At 35.5% G+C, this 18,165-nt stretch overlaps 1 protein-coding gene across 1 annotated transcript; it reads left to right on the plus strand.

The window, feature by feature from the left end:
• The first annotated feature begins 12,265 nt into the window (after window positions 1-12,265).
• Window positions 12,266-16,571, plus strand: LOC105219288 (glutamate receptor 1). Its single transcript, XM_029044933.2, has 6 exons — window positions 12,266-12,919; window positions 13,036-13,207; window positions 13,271-13,398; window positions 15,185-15,355; window positions 15,417-16,018; window positions 16,095-16,571. The coding sequence occupies exons 1-6, from the start codon at window positions 12,282-12,284 to the stop codon at window positions 16,478-16,480; spliced, it is 2,097 nt and encodes a 698-aa protein (XP_028900766.2). The 5' UTR covers window positions 12,266-12,281; the 3' UTR covers window positions 16,481-16,571.
• Window positions 16,572-18,165: the final 1,594 nt, after the last annotated feature.

Raw genomic sequence — 18,165 nt, forward strand, 5'->3', positions numbered from 1 at the left:
TGTTCTATATTCAAGTAAAAAATATACAAATTTTAAAAATTTCCTCAAATGTATAAAAATTGTGCAAATATTCCGAAAAATCAATAAAAGTTAGACAAATGCTTTCATTTTAAGTTTTAAAAACTACAAGTTAAGCTTGACAACACTGAAAATTGTATGAGGATATTCGAAAATTTGAGCATATTATTATAATTTAAATGCTAGGTGTTGATCAGGCTAAATTTTGAAAATTCGTATTTTCTCAAAATTTTGATTTCTTCATTAACATCGTGAACGCCAGCATGTACTTCATATTTACTATTTAATATATTCAAAATATATATTAAACAAACTAAATTATCTCAAAAACCGCAATGCTGCATAAAATAAAAATTAATAATAAATGAGTTAATATCTTAAATGTGTGGCACAGATGACACCAAAGATTATGAAAATAATGGAAAAATTAAAAAAATTTATCTCAAAAATGTGTGGCAGAAAAACGTGCAACCAACAAAGCACCAAGATAAATATGGTCACCCGTGACTGGGTCAACAGCGATTAAGCATATCACGCACACAAATTTACACGCCGACACTGAAATGACTCCCACAGCGCAAGATAAACCCTTAGAAAAACGCTTAAAGGGGAGAAAAATACTAACACATACACATAAGTGAGTGGTCAAAAAATGCTCAGATTAAGTATGCAGCAAGCGTTTTACACACGGTACTGTCACGAAGCATTCGTAATACTGCAGATACCGCAGTAAAAGTGTGTCGAGTCTATTCGTTGCGACATTTTAAGGGTGTCCGACTAAAAGTAGCTGTGGCATTGTGGGTATTCATTGGTGCTTTTAAGTAAAATTCTATACATATTAAACATATTTGGCGAGTTTCGTAATTTTAAAAATTAGTACAAGTTTCTGGAGCATAAATTTTTCTGATGGCGTCCCAAGATGAAATACATGGTCTCTCTCTCGCTTGACTCACATTTTCAAGCTGTAGAAGAATTTGCGATTTGTCAACATTGGAATATGAATCGAGCCTACAATGGTTGCATCCAAACTTATGTAAATAATCATGTTGCCAAAGCAACCTCAGATAAAGCAGATCTCGCTGTGTTTAAGAGAAATGCTCAGTCAAAACTTACCAATGCCAGTTATAACAAGTAAGGAAGGGCTAAGTTCGGGTGTAACCGAACATTTTATACTCTCGCAATTTATTGATGTAATTTTATAAAGACAACACAATTCGACCCATATATTCGGCATAAAGTTCAATAGAATAACGAAAATCATCATAAATAGTATATGGGGACTGAGGTAATTCCTAAACCGATTTCACTCGTTTTCACCACCAAGATACAACGTATCGAAGACTATACGCTCACTTAATTTAATAATTTTTACCATTTCAGGTATAGAGAGAAACTGTTATAAGAAAAAAATTTAGAGGGAATGAATTACATTAAAATATCTGAGGGATTTACCTATATTTTCGGTGAAAAATTAACCTTAGGCACTGAGTTCTTCATGTTTGAAATCAAGGGGCCTTGAAAAGTCATGGTTCGATTTTGACAATTTTTCCACAAGTGATGTCACAGCTCAAATACAGTATTTGTGTAAAGTTTTATTCCGCTAGCTTCATTGGTTCCTTATGAATACATTATAAAGTGAACGAATCAGATGGAATTCAAAATTGGGTTATATGGGAAGTAGACGTAGTTGTGAACCGATTTCGCCCATATTCCACCCGTGTCATCAGGGTGTCAAGAAAGTGTTATGTACCGAATTTCATTGAAATCGGTCGAATAGTTCTTGAGATATGGTTTTTGACCCATAAGTGGGCGACGCCACGCCCATTTTCCATTTTGTAAAAAAATCTCAGTGCAGCTTTCTTCTGCCTTTTCTTATGTAAAATTTGGTGTTTCTGACGTTTTTCGTTAGGGAGTTAACCCACTTTTAGTAATTTTCAACCTAACCTTTGTATGGGAGGTGGGCGTGGTTATTATCCGATTTCTTTCATTTTTGGACTGTATAAGGAAATGGCCAAAAGAAACGACTGCAGAAAGTTTGGCTTATATAGCTTTATTGGTTTGCGAGTTATATACAAAAAACCTATTTGGGGGCGGGGTCACGCCCACTTTTCCAAAAAAGTTACATCCAAATGTGCCCCTCCCTAATGGGATCCTATGTTCCAAATTTCATTTTCATAACTTTATTTATGGCTTAGTTATGACACTGTATAGGTTTTCGGTTTCCTCCATTTTGTGGGCGTGGCAGTGGACCGATTTTGCCCATTTTCGAAAGCAACCTCCTCAGGGTGCCAAGGAACATGTGTTCCAAGTTTCATTAAGATATCTTAATTTTTACTCAAGTTATCGCTTGCACGGACAGACGGACAGACGGACAGACGGACGGACAGACATCCGGATTTCAAATCTACTCGTCATCCTGATCATTTATGTATATATAACCCCATATCTAACTCTTATATTTCTTGGTGACACAAACAACCGTTATGTGAACAAACCTATAATACTCTGTGCAACAGGTTGCGAGAGTATAAAAAGTGACTATTTAGAACCAGTGCACACAATTTGGGCTAAGAAGTATTTAAGTTAATTCACGATTAATATTGTTTATATAGTCAGTCTGAAAATGACGACATAGACATTGAACTTTTTGATAATATGAAAATCTATGGGAATGAAAGTATGAATCTTGGTTATTATTTATCAGACGTTAAATATATCAGCTATATTTTTATACTCTCGCAACCTGTTGCACAGAGTATTATAGTTTTGTTCACATAACGGTTGTTTGTATCACCAAGAAATATAAGAGTTACATATGGGGTTATATGTATATACATAAATGATCAGGATGACGAGTGGATTTGAAATCCGTGTCTGTCCGTGCAAGCGATAACTTGAGTAAAAATTAAGATATCTTAATGAAACTTGGAACACATATTCATTGGCACCCTGAGGAGGTTGCTTTCGAAAATGGGCAAAATCGGTCCACTGCCACGCCCACAAAATGGAGGAAACCGAAAACCTATACAGTGTCATAACTAAGCCATAAATAAAGTTATGAAAATGAAATTTGGAACATAGAATCCCATTAGGGAGGGGCACATTTGGATGTAATTTTTTTGGAAAAGTGGGCGTGACCCCGCCCCCAAATAGGTTTTTTGTATATAACTCGCAAACCAATAAGGCTATATACACCAAACTTTCTGCAGTAGTTTATTTTAGCCATTTCCTTATACAGTCCAAAAATGCAAGAAATCGGATAATCCCATGCAAAGGTTAGGTTGAAAATTACTAAAAGTGCGTTAACTCCCTAACGAAAAACGTAAGAAACACCAAATTTTACATACGAAATGGCAGAAGGAAGCTGCACTGAGATTTTTTTACAAAATGGAAAATGGGCGTGGCGTTGCCCACTTATGGATCAAAAACCATATCTCAAGAACTACTCAACAGATTTCAATGAAATTCGGTATATAACACTTTCTTGACACCCTGATTACACGGGTGGAATATGGGCGAAATCGGTTCACAACTACGTCTAATTCCCATATAACTCAATTTTGAATTCTTTTAATTTGTTCACTTTATAATACATGTATACAATAGGAACAAATGAAGATAACGGAATGAAACATTACACAAATACTGTATTTGAGCTGTGACATCACTTGTGGAAAAATTGTCAAAATCGAACCATAACTTTTCAAGGCCCCTGATATCGAACATGAAGAACTCAGTGCCTATGGATAATTTTTCACCGAAAATATAGGTAAATCCCTCAGATATTTTAATGTAATTCATTCCATCTGAATTTTTTTCTTATAACAGTTTCTCTCGTGTAGTCTTCGATACATTGTATCTTGGTGGTGAAAACGAGTGAAATCGGTTTAGGAATTACCTCAGTCCCCATATACTATTTATGATGATTTTCGTTATTCTATTGAACTTTATACCGAATATATGGGTCGAATTGTGTTATCTTTATCAATATAAATTACATCAATAAATTGCGAGAGTGTAAAATGTTCGGTTACACCCGAACTTAGCCCTTCCTTACTTGTTATACATATATATGGACACCAACTAATTAAATCATTTACCTCTATTATAGCCTTTTAACACAGGAGCTAATTGATCAATAAACCGGCCTCCGCTCGATTAAAACGCCGATTAAGATCGATTTATCATACAAATTACATTAATTATACTCTCGCAACAAAGTTGCTAAGAGTTAGATATAGGGTTATATTGTATATACCAAGGTGATCAGGGCGAGGAGGCGAGTCAAAATCCGAATGTCTGTCTGTGCGTCCGTCCGTCCGTCTGTGCAAGCTGTAATTTGAGTAAAAATTAAGATATCTTGATGACAAGATGATCTTGGCACACTTGTTTCTTGGCACCATAGGATGGTTGCTTTCGAATATGGGCAAAATCGGACCACTGCCACGCCCACAAAATGGCGAAAACCGAAAACACATAAAGTGCCATAGGTTAGGTTAGGTTATGTTATTCTGGTAGGCAAAAAAGCCACACATAGACTATTTTTGGTCCTTTGCGATACCAGATGGAGTGCCGTCACTTAGTTAATGAGAAGTAATCATACTTTAGGATGCCTGCGATTGTTGCGAATTTCAAAAGGCTTTGTGGCTTCACCAACGAAATCTCTTCCAGATTAACGTAATGTGTAGCCAAATGCTGATACACTTATGGGATGGGAAAATGGATGACATCGGTTCACAACTGCCACAACTTCCCATATAACTCAATTTTGAACTCCATCTGACTCCTGTACGTAGTCTGGTGTACGTAAATTTCACTTTATTGGAACGAGCTGAAATTATTTTCTTTTGTTTAATAAATTGGACTCTATATTAAAAGAATTGCATGAAGATGATAAGTAAAAGCAACTTTAAAAGTTTAAGGTAAGGGGAGAAGGCGCCGTCTTAGCTTAGAGGGAATACTAAAAGAACATGGACTTTAAATGCATATCTGTCAGTTTTTATTTAAATAGTTTAATAAAAACAAGTAAGGAAAGGCAAAGTTCGGGTGCAACCGAACATTTTATACTCTCGCAATTTATTTATATAGGATTTTTAAGATAACATACAATTTGACCCATATATTCGGCATAAAGTCCAATAGAATAACGAAAATCATCATATATAGTATATGAGGGCTGAGGTTTTCATATTAAGGTTTCAATATTAAGCCCATCGTAATTTTGAAAAACCTATAATTCACTTTATAAGATATACATAAGGAACCAATAAAGATAGCGGAATAAAAGTTTACACAAATACTGCATATGATCCGTGGCACCACTTGTGAAAAAAATGTCCGAATCGGACTATAACTTTTCAAGGCCTGGATATAGAATTTGAAGAACTCAGTGCCTTATGGTAATTTTTCACCGAAAATATCGGTAAATCTCTCAGATATCTTAATTTAATTCAGAGGAAATCTTTTTCTTCTAATTGTGTGTCTCTGTACAAGAAATGGTTAAAATTGGGTCATAACTTACCCTAGCTCTCATATAGCTAATTATAGGATTTTCAAAAATATGATGGGCTTAATAGCTTATAAATCGGGTAATATATGAAATTTCTTAGACAAATTAAATGAGCATTAAGATTATATGCTAATAATATAATATGCGTAATATAATGTATGTTTGTGATGAAAATTTGTTTATTCAGCTCAGGAATTACCTCAGCTTATATACCACATATGATGATTTTCCTTTTTCTATTGGACTTTATAACGAGTATATGGGTCGAATTGTGTGTTATCTTAATAAAAATATAGCAATATATTGCGAGAGTATGAAATGTTCGGTTGCATCCGAACATAGCCTTTCCTTACTTGTTTTTAATTAAATTTTAATTGACTTGAAAATGAAATACGTATTTATAATTATATACACGTTCATTGTCTGCTATTGGCTGTATTTTTTGATAACTATTGCATTAATACTACTCGACTTACTGAAACTTACCAAGTTGATATGAAAAGCAAAAACAAAAATGTATAACTGCTGATCGGTTATCGAGTAGCCGGCAGTGCGAAGGGCAAAGAAGGTTTTCTCAATTAAAATATTGATTGATCAATTAATTTGGCTGTGTAAAAACACTATTACGGTTTACAACTTAACTCAGTTGAAATTAAAGTAAGTTGGAAAAACTCAACTTTAAACATTTTTTTTAGAAATATTTATTGTTTTGTCTATATATTTGTAGAAAAGTGCAATTTAGAAGTAAATTTTAAATAATTTAACATATTTTATTTACACAATCTAACTTTTGGATGTTTTGCAAAGCCGCCGCATTAGTGAAATGTTATTAACTTTAATGTCAGAAGGAAATTGTAAGGCAATTACAAATCCATTTACAATTTTTGGTTGAGTTGTTTTGTTTGCTGTTGTCAGATTTCAACTGCAGTAGAAATCCATTGAAAGCCCTAAAATCGGCTTTCATTGCCACAGTTAATAGATTTAATGAATAAGCTGTGCTTTTCATTAACTTATATTTCAAATGGAATTTTTTAACAATATTTTTGCATCAATAATTTTTTTGTAACCATAATTCCGCACTTCCATGTATTCTTCATGTAAAATTATATGGAAATATAAATTTATACCAGCATATTCATACATTAATAATTTTTATAATAAATCTACATATAACAAAAATAAGTATTTTAACATTACGAGCACTGCCTCTACCCAACGCTACCCGCGACTAAGCCAAAGCTTTGTTGCCACTCAACCATAATCGGCTCACTTGCGTGGGTGGTTGTAAATATCGGTGGCACTACTACAAACAAACACAACACACAAACACATGCGTGCGGGGAATTTGTGCGCCGTGTTTGAGGTTGTGGCGCAAACTAGTAAATTACAAAAGCAGGCTGCATAAATAATAACAACAATAGCAACAGCACAGCGCAGCACAGTTACATTTTAAATAAAGAGCAACAGCACAGCATCGACTAGCAAATGTCGACATTATTTGTCGTTTGTTGTTATTTTTGTTGTTATGCCATGATGTTGATTTTAATGCTAGACGGCTTTTTATCGTTATTGTTGCAATTGTTGTTGCTGCTGCTGCCGCTGTGCTCGTTAGTTTTCGCTGTTGTGATGCGTGTGGCAATGCAATGGTTGGCGACACGCAGGAAGTTTGAGTATGAAAGTGTGTGTGGGTGTAAGTGTGTGTAAGGGTGTGAGTGGTGCGCGAGTAAAATAGGTGTTGGGTATGCGTGTGTGCTTGTACTGCTAACGATAAACCAAATAATAATGTTGCGAAAACACAGCGATAGCAACAACACAAAAAAATAGTTGCAAGCGACAGAGAGATGTATGCAGATTTGTTGTTATGTATATGGTACACATGGCAAATATACATATGTCTATATATATATGTACAATCGTGTATTACAACTCTATAGCTAAGAGCCCGAGTGAAAATGTCGCATATAAAAGATGTCGCCTGTGTGTGCTAACATCCGCATCCGCATCCGCCAAATCATACAACTTGATCTTACCAACAACCTATACATTTTATTGCTACGCTGCAGCACACAGGCATGCATGTGTGTGTGTGTTTTATGCTCATATGTGTGGGTAACACTAATTGCCAAGCATTAAATTGTTGTCACTCACTTTGCTGCAACGTTAAGTGCGCCCGCGGGCATAGCAAGTTAACTGCCGCCAACACCCACCACACTCCTACTGCCACTGCTGCCGCTGCTGTTGTTGTTGGTATTGCCGGTGCTCTAACAGCAAAGTCTGGCAACGCACCCGCAGAATGGCGTTAGCTTGTCGAAGAAGTGTGCAGCGTTGTCGGGTTCAAAGTGCATTGTGGTCTTCTACTTTATGCTCATGTTCACCAGCGCTGTCTGATTGTTGTCGCAATTCTCTAACAACTTGCTCTTTTTTCGGTCCGACATTATGTTTTTAAGTTGCACACCCACACATACAAATGAGTATATCAGTTTTAGTAGCCATAAACGTAATATACGAGTACATATGAGTGTGCATGATATACTTATGAATGTTTATAAGTACGTATATATGTGTGTATATGAGTACAATATATAGATATTTATATTTATATGTATTTGTAATATATTTCTTTTGTGTTCAGCTTCTATGACTTTGCGCAATTTCTCTAATGGCTGACAACTCATTAGCTTTTCATATTTTTATTGTTTGCGCTGCTTTGTATATACATATAATATGTATGTGCATGTAAGTGTGTAATAATTTGCAACTTTTAATTACTTTAATTTGAAACCACTAACATGTCTAGTGTAAATAAAAAGAACTATTCTCTTAAGAGAATTAATATTTATAGGTATGTATATACATGTGTGTATATATGTGTACTAGTGTGGCTGTGTTAATAAGCAGTAAATTATTGTAGGTAGCGCTATGTTGTGTAATAGAACACACAACTACCTTATTGGCCTCGAGCCATTACTTACAGAAATGTATTGCGATAGACTATTTCAGACACTCTTACGGTCGCTACTTTAGATATTCAGTTTTCTATAGCTTATATGAATTGGTCCCTGTATTAAAAGACTGGCATACATATGAAAAATAAATCTCAAGCAACTTTAAAAGTTTCTAAGATACGGGGAGAAGGAATGCTAAAAAGACATGGACTTTAAATTGTAAATGTATATCTGTTAGTTTCTATTTAAATAGTTTAATGAAAAATATACTCCATCAAGAGCAGGAAGGCTAAGAAACTCCAAGCAACTAGTCTAGAGAATAATATTAGGTTGTCAAATATCCCCCCCTCCGCTTTTTTGAGCATTGAATTTTATAAAACGTGTTACAGTGTTTGGATTTAGTTCAAATATGCGTCGTTTCGTTCGATAATCTGTTTCCATCTAGACGGCAACTTCATAATACCTTCCTCGTAGAAGCCCCCTCCTTATTTACGAAGAACTCGGACAGCCACTTTTCACAAGTCTCTTTTGAGTTCAACTTTACACCACCAAGGACGTTCGCCATGAATAGGAACAGGTGGTAATCACTTACCGCTATATCCGGGCTATATGGTGGATGCGATAAAACCCACCATCCAAGATAGCGTAGTTTCTGACGAGTCATCAGCGAAGTGTGTGGTGTGGCGTTGTCCTTTTGGAACACTACACTACACTCTTCCTGTTTGCAAATTCGGGACGCTTCTAGTCGATCGCCTGCTTCAAGCGGTCCAGTTATTCGCAGTAGCTGGTAGAATTAAGCGTATGGGCATATGGGAGCAGCTCATAGTGGATGATTCACTTCCAATCCCACCAAACACACTGCAAAACCACTGTTTGGGACGATTCACCGGCCTTCGACCACGCTTTATACATGGCCGCGAAATTCAAAAGGCGAAAGGGAGATTTTTTCCAACCTAATATTTAATCAGACTCCCAACGTAATTTTTTTAATTTTATACCTAAAACAGAAAACTACTGACTACTACTTGGTAGTGGTAGGACGGGCAGCATATTTCATTCCTAAAATGGAGATCGTGCTTGGAATACTAGATAAAAGTGATTGTGGAGACAGAAAACTCATATAATTGGAACTCATGTAGCTGCTTGAAATTATCACAAATCTGAAAGTTTACTCCGCAAAACACTCTTTATATGAAATCTTGTGATTCATAGAGCCAGTCAAATCAATCATGTGATTTCTGGATATACACATGTTTCCCTATTCCTAATATTCCCATATGTGAAATTCACTATTATATCAAAATCTACCTATTCATATACGTATACATACATACCAATGTACAGTTCTCTACTTAGGCTATGTTACTGACACTATGTGAAACATGGATTTGAGTCCTCCAAGGCAAATAATAATCCACCAACATATTCGGCTAGAGTGTCAGCTGACAGTCACTTGTTTTATGCATATTATGAAAATGTAATGTGCATGTTATGGTTGAGAGAATTCCAGCTTACATTTCCATCTTCAGATGCAAACTGAATATTTCATTTTGTTAATGGAAACGAGTCTGGACACATATTACGTATTTACTTTTAAATTCATTTTATACGTATATAAATTAAAATGTTATTTATATATGGTACTTTCATTATGGAAAATTTGTTTTAGGTAAATTGTTAAATTTTGAGCAGTCTTTAACTCATGTTTTGAAATACGTATTGTTTACGACATCCTAAATAATTTGTAAGATGTGAATATATACCAGAAAATTAGATTGGGGATGAAGATGAAGATGAAGACGTAAATGACTGATGAAGCTGCTAAGAAAAATGTGCAATAGCATTTGTATACATCAGACCCTTCGCCGAAAAGTCGTAAACCCAAAGATTTTTCGTAAGATGTTATACCTTGCTTAGGGAAAATCTTTTCATAAGGAGCATAAATAAAATTAATTGAATTAGTTGTCACACAAAATGTCATCTGAATTTTAACACCGTAATTTCACAAAGCATTATATTTTAGAACTACCATAATATGAATTTACATAGGTTTATAGATAAATTGCTTTTAAACATAAAATATCAAATTTCGGTAAGAGCAATTCACATTACGCTTGAATCTATAATAATAATAGGTTTTGCATAAGCTATTGAATTAGATGACAACCTAAATATGTTAGAATTTAAACACAGGCAGTATCATTTGTTCACAGAGGTGGCGATATTACGCTCGTATTTAGATTTATATGGGATTTTAATTGAGTTATCCTCAAAATTTTGATTACCATAAGATCTGCCTGTGAATTTGATTAAATAATTCTATTCTAATTAGAGATTGAAAACTGTCAGAACAACACCAAGCCTTACTGATAAACTCTCAACAGGAACCCAAAATATTAAATGAAATAATATTCGAGATCCAAGACATTCTCGGAACATCGTCTGACCAAGTTTGGTTTTTTAAGCTCGACTACGAAAAACTTCGAGTCTGTTATATAAGTTCATTAGTTAGGATCCTAGTCAAAAATGGTTCGACTCTGTTATATATGATTCTATGAAATACTCTTGCCAGGCTAATGAATCATTGCTTTTACTACAAATTTATATAATATATATTTTATTCACAGATTTAGAAAAGTTTTTTTATATAATTAGTTAGGAGCTCAGTCAAAAAAGGTGTCATTCTGCAGGAGGGTTCACGTCAAATAAATATGCCACATAACGATTTTACATAATTTCTTACTCTTACTGTAATCTGAACGGATCGAAACATAATCGTGTAAAAGAAAAATATAATCGAAGGTTCCATAGTAAATTTTTTCGTTAGAGTTTCAAAAATTTTCAGCATTAGAAGAATTGGTCTTAATTAATATTTATATATAAATATTATATATCTGGGCTTCTTCTGCTCTCCACATAAGCGAGTCGTACAAAGATACTCGGTAACATAGACTGGTATTTGTTTGAGAAAAGTAAAAGCAAGATTCTTTCTTATTTCACTCTTTTAGATTCTCATGTTTTTGCATATTTCCATCATACTTCACTGAGAGCAAAATTGATTGATTGACTATTTAAGTGTTCAATTAAGCGCTCAAGTAATGATAATATTTACACTTACATACGTTTCGCTTAAAATCAAAATGGCGTTCATCAAAATAAAGCAAGCTTGTTGTATTCCCCCCTGAGCAGTCATTATCGTTATGTGCGTAGTACGTGCTTTAAATGCGACAAAAGTGGAACTAAGTTGATGATGACATTGACAATAATGGCGACAATTACAGTTTTTGCAACATTTGCTGCAACAGTTGTGATTGCAATTCTAAAACCAACAACGACAAGATTGCAATTACTTGCGCATAAAAAAGAACAGCTAAATGGTTTAAGTAACTGTTGTGACACCTGTGACAAATCGTCGCTGATTAACGTTAATGCGATAATTAAGGTGCCATTACGTGCCGTGAAGGCATGTTGCGCTGCAGGTTTTGCAATAAACAGTTTTTCGTTGTATGCGCTATTGTTGTAAATTGTTGCAAGTACACTAACAGTAAATGTTAAATGTTGTTGCAGTGAAATGTAAAGGATTTAAAATCAATTGTATTAAATAATGCAGCAAAATATTATTTAAAGGGTGGTAGCTGCTTGCATGGAGCTATAGATAGGAGCAACCTAGCATACATATATTTACCACACTTTCGCGGCAATCACTCAAATTGCCTACCCTCCATTTGCCAATTACACGGCGTAAAGCGATATAAAAGTGTCAATTTTCGCTAGGCACTCGTCAGACGCGACCACGACAAATCAGTGCAATGACTGCCTCACGGCGCGCTCTTACGGCTAGGCATCAGATTTTCGCGACGACATTAACTTGTGGACACACTCGTTTTATCACAATTCTCATATTGCTTTTATCCAAGTGGAATCTTTGTGTTTTAACCGCCGCGAATGCCTATGAATTTCGCGCTTTTGCTGACGTTTTAAAACAACAACATCTACAACATGCCATTATCGCATACAACAGCGACACTGAGCAAACACAACAGCAGGCGGGTTTGCTGAAGGATAATGCATTACGTGCACTGCTTAATGTGGCATCACTGCACTTTTACGACGTCCATCAAGCGAAATCCACTAAAAACTATACTGATTTCGAAAGACTCTTCTATCATGACTCACCGCGCGTCGGTATCTATGTGGCACAGCTGGAGGATGTGCTGTTGCAGCAGTTTGTTTTGGGCTCAAATGTGATTAGTGTTGACACCATCGATGCGGGTGGGTATAGAGTGCGCGTTGATGTGGGTGCGCGTTTCAACAATTCTCGCGTCTGGTTCATAATGTCCAAGCAGCGCGCAGTGGCGACAGCGCTGGCGAATGTGCGACGCGTGTTGACGCCACTAGCAGTGAATATAAGCGCCGACATTACTGTCGGTGTTCGATTGGTTGACAAGTGAGTGTGAAGTGTATAGTGTTATAAATTAAAGAAGAACTTAGTATTAATTTCGAGTACTACTTAAAGACCTCTTCAAATAAGTTCTAATTAAATATCTATTCTTTCGATTTCAGCAATACAATTGAACTTTTCGACATTTACAAAATACAAAAAGATTGGCTCGAGATCGAACCGAAGGGTTATTGGAGTTCTACAGTAGGTCTCAAACTTAATTTGCGTTTCCATCAAACCTTCGTTAGCAGGCGTCGCAATTTTAAGGGTCTGACATTAGTAGGTGGCATAGTGGTGCGTATACTTGACAGACTTACACAATTGAAAAGAGCTTTTAAAATATACTATTTTCTGTAGATACGTGAACAGCCTGTCGGCATGGATGATTTAGAATATTTGAACTCTTTGGACTATAAAAATTTCGATCCCATGCAACGGAAAACATACCAATTGATGAAGTTAATGGAACCTGTATTTGACGTGAGGTACCAATTTTTATACTCTCGCAACCTGTTGCACAGAGTATTATAGTTTTGTTCACCTAACGGTTGTTTGTGTCACCAAGAAATAAAAGAGTAAGATATGGGGTTATATATATATAAACGATCAGGATGACGAGTGGATTTGAAATCTGGATGTCTGTCCGTCCGTCTGTCCGTCTGTCCGTGCAAGCGATAACTTGAGTAAAAATTAAGATATCTTAATGAAACTTGGAACACACATTCCTTGGCACCCTGAGGAGGTTGCTTTCAAAATCGGTCCACTGCCACGCCCACAAAAACCTATACAGTATCATAACTAAGCCATAAATAAAGTTATGAAAATAAAATTTGGAACATAGGATCTCATTAGGGAGGGGCACATTTGGATGTAATTTTTTTTGAAAAGTGAGCGTGACCCCGCCCCCAAATAAGTTTTATGTATATAACTCGCAAACCAATGAAGCTATATAAACCAAACTTTCTGTAGTCGATTCTCTTACGTACCCCACCACACCCCATGAAAATAGTTGAAATCGGATAATAACCACACCCACCTCCCATACAAAGGTTAGGTTGAAAATTACTAAAAGTGGGTTAACTCACTAACGAAAAATGGCAGAAACACTAAGTTTCACATAAGAAATGGCAGATGGAAGCTGCACTCAGATTTTTTTACAAAATGGAAAATGGGCGTGGCGTCGCCCACTTATGGGTCAAAAACCATATCTCAGGAACTACTCTACCGATTTCAATGAAACTTGGTTTGTAATAGTTTCCTTACCTCCCAATAATATGTTGTGAAAATTGGCCAAAGCGCTTCACAGGCACGCCAACTTCCTATATACCATAACTTTGAAGACGATCTGAATCGTTTACTTTACAATATATAAAGTAAGCACTAGTGAAGATATCGGTGCAGAACTTTACACAAATACTACGTTTATAGTGTGGCAGCCCCATTCTAAAAATCGCCAAAATCGGACCATAGGTTTTCAAGGCCCCATATATCGAACATGAGTACCTCGATGCTTCTAACCTAATATTATGGTTTCCAACTTTCAATGGACTTTATACAATATATATGACGAATATGTGGGTCAAATTGTGTATTATATAATATTAATAAAGTTAAATAAATAAATTGCGAGAGTATAAAATGTTCGGTTACACCCGAACTTAGCCCTTCCTTACTTGTTTAAATTGTCATCTCAGTATTATTAATATATATGTAAACTAGCCCATCCATCTCAGCATTTGTACAGCTAAAACATTTATATAGTTATAGTTAACATAGTTCTAGGCGCAGTAGCAGTGCCAAATTTATTTTTAATAAACAGGGTTTGTGCCTTAGCTTACCAAATTTGGAATATCAGTTGAGCGTATCAAAGTACCAATCTATCATTTACAATATACGAGTTAACTTGTTGTAAAATGTTTCAAGACTATTAAAACCAGTATTATCATATAGAGGAAGAAAAATATTCGGGAATAAGAGGAAGAATTAATTAATCCGACTAATTGACATAACAATAACCAATTGTAAAAAACTAAAGAAGATTTAAATAATAACAAGAATAGAAGAATAGTTGGGGTCAGAAAGGAGGTAACTTATATGGAATTATTTTGACATGTAAAAAATATGAAAATCCATTAAAATATAATTATCCCCATATATCTGGATTTTATTTTATTTACTCGAGCTTATGAACCTTTCCGGAATATTAGCCTGAAAATATGCATTTCAGTTTCTCTGGAACATTGTCTATAATGTCACTATCTAAAATTCCAGTTTTCAACCAATTCTTAAAAACATTTGGGGCGAACAGTCAACGAATGGCAGTTGGGATGGTGTTATGAAGTTATTGCTCTCCGGCGAAGCGGAATTTTCACTATGTCCCATGCGTTTCGTAATGAATAGGGTACATCTAATACATTATACGATAGCGGTACATACAGAATTGTAAGTAAACTCTCGATAACGTTTCACAATCACACATTTTACTTTGAACTTCAATTTGCAGCGTCTTCTTCATATTTCGGCATCCGCGTCGCAATGACATACGTAATATTTTCTTTCAGCCATTTGTCGAAGAGGTCTGGTACACGGTGATCGCGATAATTGTCATAACCACATTATTGTTGCAATTACATATACATCATGAAAATCGTTTCTTCATAAATAAAGATCCACATTTTCAGACCCGCTTCGATTATGCGATTATCTCAATTTTAGAAGCATTCTTCATGCAAGGACCTGCAAATGATGCATTCAACGCCACCTCAACGCGTACGCTCATCTTCTCTGTCTGTCTGTTTAGCTTGTTGTTGCAACAGTTTTATGGCGCTTTCATTGTGGGCTCACTATTGGCTGCCTCACCACGTACTATAACCAATTTGGAGGCACTCTACAATAGTAGTCTCGAAATTGGTATAGAAAATATACCATATAATATTGATACGTTTGAGAAGACCACCGTGCCACTAGGTATCGCAATTTATAAAGAGCGTGTTTGCAAAAATCGCGAGCAAAATATTATATCAATTGAAGAGGGCGCTGAACGTATAAAGAAGGGTGGCTATGCCTTTCATGTGTCGGCTAATCGCATATACTATATGCTGAAAGGTAACCATTGACACAGACATATTAGTTTAATTCTGAAATTAATATATATAATTGCTTTCAATTTTTGTTTTGCAAGAATTACTGACCGAAAAAGAATTCTGTGATTTGCAAGACGTGCCATTCATTCCACCCTATCGTATTGGTATTGGCATTACGAAAACTTCACCATTTCGCGAATACTTTACAACATCGATTGCGAATTTCCATACCTCCGGACTCTTGCAATATCATGATAATCAATGGCAATTACCAGAAATGGATTGTAGCCTCAGTCAGAATCATGAGGTCGAAGTGGATCTACAGCATTTTTTACCAGCCCTAATGTTTTTAATATCTGCAATGCTACTTAGTTTGGCTGTATTAATTTTGGAGATCATCTACTACAACTTGGAACACAGTGCAAGGTTAGCACGTTTGTGTCCAAGAATAATGCCAAAGCCCAAACTGGAGTTTATCAATTGAGAATGGCCGGCTATAATATTTTGTTTCAAGCAACTTTTGTGCATAGAGCTCTTATAATATGGGTCAATAAAACTAGTAATTTAGAAATGCATACAAAATTCTGGTGCTATACATATTTGAGAACACATTTGTACTAGACTGTTTATTCAAAACAGGCAGAGGCACAGGTGCTTATATTTGTAACATAAGACTCTACAGAAGACATAAAACTATGTAAGGATCTGTAATGTCATATCTACAGATGCGTTGCTCGCTTCTTATTATTTTACCCTGAACAGAGTATATTAAGTTTGTCACGAAGTTTGTAACACCCAGAAGGAAGCGTCGGAGGCCCTATAAGTATATATATAAATGATCAGTATGTTGAACTGAGTCGATTTAGCCATGTCCGTCTAACAGTCTGTATATATTCGAACTAGTCTTTCAGTTTTTAAGATATGGTTTTGAAATTTTGAAGATGTTATTTTCTCTTCAAGCAGCTGCTCATTTGTCGGAACTGCCGATATCGGACCACTATATCGTATAGCTGCCATACAAACTGAACGATCGGAATCAAGGGCTTGTATGGAAAACTTCCGCATTTTACTACCATCCTTCAGCCAGCACCAGCATCAACAAAACCAAAAATATTAGCCTCGCAATCCAACTCAGAATACCTCTTACCAACAGATGCTAGTTTGGACTGAGTGGACATTTAAATGTTAAAGTCCTCTCTCGATGAACCAAAACCAAACTCTACAAGTCCCCTATCAGCCTCGTTCTGCTTTATGGTGCAGAAGCAAGGACGATGTCAACATCCGATGAGACGGCACTAGGAGTTTTCGAGAAAAAGGTTTTGTGGAAGATTTATGGTCCTTTAAACATTGACAACGGCGAATACCGCAGATGATGCAACGATGAGCTATACGACGAATCTTCTCTTGAAAGGGCAGAGGATATATTACGTCTTTAAAAAGTCAGAAATGTTTTCGAAAGATCTTAAGACTTTATATTTAATATTTGTTTCGTTTATTTATGATAAAGAGTAGATTTATTGATTTGTTATTTTAATTTTAGGGTTTATTCATCTAGGAAAGAGAGTACCTTTAATTTGTAATACTATTTTAAATTAATTTTTTGCTTTTGGTAAAATAATTATCTACCATAAACTTTACGTCTCTCCCCTGGCTGATGTATTTACCCTGGTCGTCGAAAAAGTAAAAATCATAATATGTGACCTGGTCTACGAAAAGGGAGCTAACGTGCGGAAACTAGTTTTCTGGAAAACAGCTGTTAAAAATAAAAAGCATCTCATCTTCCATCCGAATCAACTAAAAAGTGAAAATTTATTTTTTGACACCTAAGCCCCCTTTACGTAGACCAGGTCACATATAGAGGTTTCATGAAAAAAATCCAAAGTTTTTCTTTGGCCGTTTTCTCTATGCAATTGAAACCTCTTATCGTAGAATTACCCATATATAACTCTATCTATAAATCGTTTAGTTTTAGAACATGCCAACAGTTATGTGAACAAAACTATAATAATCTCTGTGCAAGATGCTGCGAGAGTATAAAAAGTACACCTGAACTGAAGAACACTTTCGAAGTGTAAGAAATGAAGCGACTAGATTATTGAATGTTTCTTCTCTATTTTTTTATAAATTAATTAAACAATACACACCAAAGAAAATATCTGGAACTCTGCA

The sequence above is a fragment of the Zeugodacus cucurbitae genome, chromosome 2 (genome assembly GCF_028554725.1).
Source record: "Zeugodacus cucurbitae isolate PBARC_wt_2022May chromosome 2, idZeuCucr1.2, whole genome shotgun sequence".
NCBI lineage: Eukaryota > Metazoa > Arthropoda > Insecta > Diptera > Tephritidae > Zeugodacus > Zeugodacus cucurbitae.